The 7,698-nt window shown below is 40.1% G+C and overlaps 1 protein-coding gene across 2 annotated transcripts in view; it reads left to right on the top strand.

Moving 5' to 3' along the window:
• The window catches only part of lpgat1 (lysophosphatidylglycerol acyltransferase 1), a 79,872-nt gene that overhangs the window by 34,863 nt on the left and 37,311 nt on the right, over window positions 1-7,698 (top strand). For both annotated transcript variants that reach the window (XR_315743.3, XM_005921553.3), the window contains exons 3-4: window positions 3,429-3,547; window positions 5,556-5,651. Coding sequence is in view for 1 of the 2 variants with exons in the window: in XM_005921553.3 (XP_005921615.1) it covers window positions 3,429-3,547; window positions 5,556-5,651 (215 nt within the window). In the remaining variant the exon portion in view is untranslated. The remainder of the gene's footprint in view (window positions 1-3,428; window positions 3,548-5,555; window positions 5,652-7,698) is intronic.

Raw genomic sequence — 7,698 nt, 5'->3', positions numbered from 1 at the left:
CTGACTAAAAGCCGCAGGGTTCAAAGCTTGTGCAAAAAGTAGCGGCTTATAGCCCGACATTTACGGTAATTGAACAATAAGTGGGTGATCATTTATCCAGTGTTTCCATAACTATGTCACATTATTTATTTTAATTGAATCAGATTTCTTTGTAAATGTACTTTGTCACAATGTCTAAATGTCACTGGCTGTGGCATCTGGCATTAAAGTTGTAAACTGAGATAATGAGTCATATCTGCATAACATTTTGTGGGATCATGATGAGACTGGTTCTGTGGGTAGATGAGACCTGGGTGCACCTGTGTGCAGCAGTGTGCCCTGCTTGATGTTTCTGTACTTGTTCCACAGAACTGCAGCTTGCAGCTATATTTTGCTTAGTCTTATTTATATCAGTTTGACGGTGAACAAAGGCCCGGTTCCCTTCAGACGTACATGGATTCCTTACGTGGTTTCACTGAGGAGGGAAGAATTATTTATGGACATGCAAATAAGGCTCAGCTCTGTAACAGGATGTAGACCTAACGTTCTGCTTATCCAAATGAAAATGTTATTTCTGTCGGGGCGTTCCCATACCAACAACAATGTTGTCTGTCTGACACATATCCTGATGATTATTTTAGATTTTGCTGTGTTGTTGTTGTTGTTTTTATTACTAAAAATAAAGTTCACCACCCCCCCCAAAATAACATTTTTATACTAAATGTTTGTGTCTGTATCATAATTTAGACCTTTTTGGGGAAATGAATGCATAGTCTGATTTCATACACTGCATAAAATAACATTTTCATCATTAAAGCGGCATTTGAAAGTCATCCTTTTATTTGTAATGGGGCTGTTCCTCTTCTTTGCTCTGCCAGGTCCATAGAGAAAGTGACTGTGCTACCATTTCCTGAAACTCACTTCTCTTTCCTCATTTCCAAACCACAGACCAACAGTTTATTGTTTACCTTCAGCTCAGATGAATATGCATGTTCGGTGATGACTAATCCGGCACAGCGAAACTCATAAAAATCCACTGTATATGATGTAATCATCCAAGGCACCTCTGCCATGGTCTTAGACCCATTGGGCACATTAACAGAACAGTGTAAATGTTTATACAGCCCATTTAGGAGGTAGATACGTGTGAATAAACCTGCTGATCCAGGTAGGGAGAGTATGCAAATCAGGCTGATAGCTGATAGTTTTTCACAGTGGAGGAATAGTTATGGCCAGAGGAACAAGAAACAAGGGATACAGTCTCTGTTTTTCAACCAGAGGTAGAACTACGGACAGAGACAAAGTGGATTTCACTAATAGAGACACCTTGGCACTCCCTCTGTTGTTGCTGTGTTGGTAAAATAAAACACCTGGCTTAAACAAACTGTTTTTGATTCCTGTGTGTATTTATTTCTCAGCTTAATACCTTTAAATCCTTAACAGTTTACAGTGAGCGCTGATGTGTCTGGAAGCAGACCAGGAATTTCAGATGGATTGAAAACATTCATTTTTCCGCTTGGTCGTTCCAAATTGGAGTGCCTGAATGGAAAAACTTTTGGAAGATACGGTTTATGATTGTTTGGCTTTTTTGATTTTTTTTAAAAAATATTGGTTTAAAAAAAAAAAAAAAAAAAGGCTGAGCTTACAACTTTGGCATATATAATTACTTATTGAGGTTTCTATGTGATACTTCAGGGGAGTGATGACAGTATGAATGGGTGTGCAGGATGTGTGTTAGGCTCTAGTCACACAGGCCTGGAGTTGGTGTCCAGTTGACAACAATTGGTCGTTAAAGAAAAATATGCATTTCATGACTGGTATTAATAGTTGCTTAACTATACCGTGCTCCATGGAAATTCTGCTTGCAATTGCTTTGGTTGCTAGCAGATTACCAGAGTTGCCACAGTTTGAGTGGAAGACACCTACTTGCCTGCAACAGGTTGGAGACTCCTTTCAGAATTGCAGAAAAAAAAACTGGGCCTTCATCAATTTCAATATTTTGTTTGTTTTTTGTTCTTATTTATTCCCCCGTTTGTCCTACAGAAATGACAAATTAATCTTAATTGATCTTAATTTCCCGGGTTTTGCTTCTTTCAGCTGTTCATCACAGTGTTGAAAAATAACTTGCACAAAACATTTGGTACAACAAATAAGTAACAGCCACTGATGGAGAGAAGAGAAGTAAGAAAGTCTGAGGAGGTCCGAATAACTTGAAATAAAAGAGAACCTTTTGCGAGGCAGATAAGCCATGGCATAGAGCTGGGCGATATAAGATTTTTTTTTTCATATCACGATATGTTTTTTCATTTCAGGCGATAACGATATATATCACGATATAAGCCAAATAACTATATTTGTAAGATTTAAATGTGCCGTTGCTCACAAGTAAAATGTGAAATAATCAGCAGCTTGTTCTTATTTAAATATTTATTTCCCATAATAAGTTCAACAGGGTAGATGTACTTAAGGAACATGAGACTTTTTCAGATAAATAAAGGCAAATATTGCAAACTACACAAAACCAGCCGCTAAAGCGTTTAAGTTTCAAAATAGAACAAACGAAACAGACTACTAAATTGTCAATTCCACTTAGAAACAAAATATTAATTCTAAAAATAAATCTTAGTTTGTTTTACAGAAGATCAGACAAAATTGACTAACTTTTGTCAATATCAAATAAACTGAGAACCAAAAGGAAATTCTCAATATCTCCTTGTTGTATAGCTGAGCTTTTCAAACAGTTTTAAGTTACTTTAGTCTGACAAAAGCCGAATGACGAATTAGCGCTTCCAGTCAGAGATTGAGCTGCACCGCTTTATTGTATTTCCAGACTTGCTTTCGGCACAATTTAAAGTGCGCGCTACTCTGTTTTTTGTCAGACTTGAAATTGTCGAAATACCTTCACACTACAGAACTTCTATGGCTCTTCTGTTCGACAATCTCTCCGGCATTGGAACCATCATCTGTTTTCTCTTCGGTAACCTTCGGTCACGCTCGGTTAATTTTTCTCTAGTCGGCACACTCATTTCCTCCATTACCGCTGGCTGCTTCCCAAACAAATACACATGTACGGCACGTAACAAGTCACGTGACGTGACGCTACGGCTGTGATTGGTTCGGCTCTGCGCTACTTAATTTGGATTGGCTGTTTTTGTTAAGAGGACAAGAGAGATGAGGCCTATCGCAATAGTTTAACTTTTCTATCGAGGAAAAGTTATTTCGCAATACATATCGTTATCATTCTATCGCCCAACTCTACCATGGCATAATAATGCATCTTGCAGTGTAACATCACTTTAAGATGTTACACTGCAGAAACACAGGAGGTTTAGTGAAAACTAATGTAAATACAAACTTTGTTTCCATTAAAGCTCCAAAGGTTTGAAGAGTAGTACTTGCACAGCGTGTTTTTCATTAAAGTGCATGTGTCTTTTTGTTTGGTCTCACAGTAACAGAATGGGGTGATGATGTGCGGCCGATCTCCGAGGAAGAAGCCATGGTCATCGTCAACCACCAATCAACAGGAGATGTGTGCACACTCATGATGTGCCTGCAAGACAAGGGAACGGTAAGAAAGGACAGGGATGTGTTGCTTTCTTGTCACCTCCCCTTGGGGGAAAGTGTGTAACACTGTTAAGGATGCACTGTCAACATCTTTACACAAAAAGCAGTGCGGACGTTTGGACCTGCGGGCTGTTCCTGTGAGAACAAACATCACCCTGAAAATCCTTTTGGCTAAAATTATGTTAATTTGGAAACATAATTCTTGTCTCAATTCATCCTTAAGCATTTCACATTAATGTGGCTGTTGACTTTGTGCATCATGCCAGTTTTGAACGTTTCACCTCTGTTGTAGTAACTGAGGAAAGCGAGGACACACAGTGGTGTGCAGTGGGACACCACTTTAATAAACAAATAAATAAAAAACATGTTCTATTTATTAATTTATTCATTCATTGAAATGATTGCTGTGAGTCTGATTCGAACACAAATACAGGAGTCGGCCACTTTGAACAGCCCTTTTGATTACTGCATTAGAGAACTCCAGCTGTGAAGTGATCAAAATGACATTATATGAACACATAAAACAGCTAAAGTTGGATTTTTAAAAAAATATTGTTAAAATGAATGCTGCAGGAAGCTCATACTATACACTCATGCTGCCTGCTTAAGGCTTTCTTTGTGACTTCGTGAAATAATAATAGTAAGTAAGTTACTCCACGCTCACCTTTACCTGACATGTTTTACCGTAGCAAGCCAAAGTTGGTTTAATAGATTTATATGAGGAAAAACAAATGCCAGTTACCGGTAGTTGCATCATTTCGATTCCGCCAGGTAACAGGATATCTTCCCTTTTTTTCTCCCCTCCCTCAATGTTTTCCCTTCTTTGCTTATGTTGAGGCTGCTGGCTTGTGGCAAGGTGGATGGTTAGTTTTATTTTTAGGCACTTTTCCTCTGTTAGCATCTTTAAAATGTGTTTGTTAAGTTGGGTGAAAGTGATTGTAACAATAAATCTAATCTGATAGTTCAGTCATTTTTGTTGTGAATCCCCCTGCGATTTAATTTTGGAACTTTGTGTTTTAACTCGCTGTGAGGAGCATCCATGATAACATGATTTGGTATGTGGCTGTGAGGTGCGCAGTCAACAACTGCTGCCAGAATGGCATAAATTATGGCACCAAGATGTGAACTCTCCTAACCCTGCAACTATTTACTTGTTTGTGTGTTGCGCATGTGTCAAACAGACCAGTGGACATGCTTGAGGCTAACCAGCTGGTCACCGATCAGAACAGAGGATGCTGAAAATGAGTTGATGTTGCTTGACTTGTAAATTAGTCATCAGGAACACCCCCAATTTTACCCGTCTAGTCCGCTGCTAACTTCACAATAAAAATTGTTTTTGACCGCTACAGGAAATTTTCCCTATGAATTTTTAGTGATGTTTAGTGAATTCCAGCGTTAAGTGTTTTCAAACTACTGTTGTACTGTGTTAATAGATTCATGCTTTGAGTTTTCATAGCACCAAGGGGAATGTGTTTATTATCTCCTTGAGAAAGAGCAATAGTGATGGGAGTGTGCAGATGCTGGCTCTCTTGCATTTTTCCACACCGATCACTGTAAACATACAGGGAAGTGTAATGTCAGTGCACATGCACACCTATTCCTCCAGGAGTGATAACTAACCTCAGTCAACATGTGTTTAGTTAAATGTATGTCATGCCTGCGTTCTTATAGGACTCCTGTTAATTGGCTAGCACTATAAAAATCAATGTAGAGGGCAGTGTTGTTGTTTTCCCTTTTTTATTTTTTTTTGCCGAGAGCTGGCATTGGATCGGGGCAGCCGAGCTACACTGCACAAACATGATGACATGATTCGCCTCAACAACCGCATCCCGGCCCACTTTATCCTCTTAGCACTGAAAGGACAGTAAGCCAAAGCCACATGGGTGCAGGTCACGAGGGCAGAAATACTCAGAGGGGCAGCATCAGTTTGTGCTGTTCACGTAAACTCTGCTTATTTAATTTCTTTTTTTGTTTTTTATTTAAATGATTATTGAATTTTTTCTTTCTTGCAGGTGGTACGAAAAATGATGTGGCTGATGGACCACGTGTTTAAATACACCAACTTTGGCCTAGTGTCCTTGATCCATGGGGACTTCTTCATTAGACAGGTAAGTAGCCCAAAATCTGGAGGTCTTACTTTTATCTTTACTTTTGACTTTAATATGTTTTTTTCTTTTCTTTGGTTGTCAGCATTAACACAGTCTGCTTCACATTCTTAGCCTATTTTTTTTTTAAATTGGCATATTAGCCTCAAAGCTTGCAGAAACACTTTTTTGCCAAAGGATAAAAGTCTATTTTTCCACACTTGTCAACACCTTGTTTTCTTCCCCTGAAGTTCTGAGAGTTCAAACCACAGAGCTTTGAAGTCGCAACCCATCTCATTAAACCCCAGTTACTAGAAGCCTGTTATTTCTGCGCTGTCCACAAGTGAAGCTGCTATCCATCTGCTTGTTCCAGCTGGACAGCAGATATGTTAGCAGGCTTTCCTGCAGCCATGGTGTCCCGAGAAGGGGAAAATGTCAGCAGAGAGTGGTGTGGGAGGCCTGCTGAGCCCCTCTGGGTCAGACTGGGCTCTTTTGTTGTGGGGGCAGCTGAAGCAGAGCTCTGACAGGACTACACACACATCCTACAGGGCTCTGACTGGCCAGGGAATTCTTGGAATATCATGCAAGTTTGAGAGGTTAATTTTAGGCAAGATTTGTGCTAAACTCATTAGTGTCAGTGATACACTTACACAAAACCAAGGGGACATCTATTAGATATCAACTACAACAGCACAGCACATCTATATTGTGGCAATTTCCAAGTTTTACCAAAAAATGGGACGTGAGCATCTTGATATCACAATGATGAAAACCACAAGAGAGGACGGGCTACACAAATGCAAAAGCTTAAGTACACACAGAGAGGCAAGCGACAGCAAAGAAGAAGGGGCAAGACAACAAAATAATCGCAAATATAAAAAGAGGTGTACATCTAGTGAATGTAGATTAGTCATGAAACATAATGTAGTGATCTGCAATAGTATTATTTAGTTGCATTATTTCTGACTAAAAATAAGCTTTTAAAAAGGTTTTTCTAAAGACAAAGCAGATTTTTCATGATAGGCATTCAGTCATGAAATTGAAGCCATATATTCATATTCATCACCCAGACTATCGTACCCCTGTGTCCCAGAGTACACAGGATGTAATAAACATTTATCGGGTTACATAAACATTTGTTGCCTTGGATGTTAGAAATCAGCACGTTTAACTTCACTGAGTAAATAAAGCCGGTGAACCTAAACGGCACTAGCTTCCAACTGGACAAAATCTCGGAGGTCATGACTTAATATTAAACAGAAGCGCTGCTGAGGGGCTGTCTGTGTTGATCCACATTTGTTTTGTTGAATGAGAAGGCTCCCACGCTCCTCACGCTTATCATGCTGTTGTTGCACTTTCTGAGCTGAGCAGAAATGCCCTGACAAGAGGGAATTAAATTTTTTAGGTCATGGAAATGCATTGCCGTGGAATTTCACATCAGCCACCGTGCCGAGGGTGAAGCAACCCGAGCCTGCTAACAGCCAGCTGGACAGGCCGTAGTAGGAAGTCTGAGCGGGCTCAGTCATTTCTGCCGCCCTCATCTCTCTCTGAAGTCCCCTCTGGCATTCCTGCGCGTGCATTCTTGACATCCTTCCTCAGAATCTTTCACACATCCACACAGTGCAGCAAGCAGCTGCCCCGGCCACCCTGAGCATCTGCTGTCCACCCAGGCTGCCAGACGTGTCTCAGACATTGTTATGCAAAACACAATCCACCATTCCTTAAAGTAGGGGTGGGCGATATAAACGATATACGATAGAAACGATATAAATTTGGCCAACGATAGAGATTTTGACTATATCGCTCTATTGCGATAGCGCATGTTGACGATGTCATCAAGCTGCGCCTGTCTTGGTCGAAAGCATCGCAGCGGTTACAACCGTTATCATCTGCAAATTATGGCGGGCGACAGTCACAGCAAAGAGATGAAGCACTTTTGAAATATGGGGAAAGCCAAAAACTGTGCTTCCTCCACTTCCGTAACATCGATTCATTAGTGTTGAATTCTCTTGCAGCTGTTCTTGTCCCGTGTTGTTGCAGTATATTAATAACTAACCTCGTATTGTGGATG

The sequence above is a fragment of the Haplochromis burtoni genome, unplaced genomic scaffold, assembly GCF_018398535.1.
Source record: "Haplochromis burtoni strain Fernald_Lab_line unplaced genomic scaffold, NCSU_Asbu1 Contig_47, whole genome shotgun sequence".
Lineage (NCBI taxonomy): Eukaryota > Metazoa > Chordata > Actinopteri > Cichliformes > Cichlidae > Haplochromis > Haplochromis burtoni.
The sequence above is the reverse complement of the archived record's forward strand: the minus strand, read 5'-3'. Positions and strand labels throughout refer to the sequence as shown.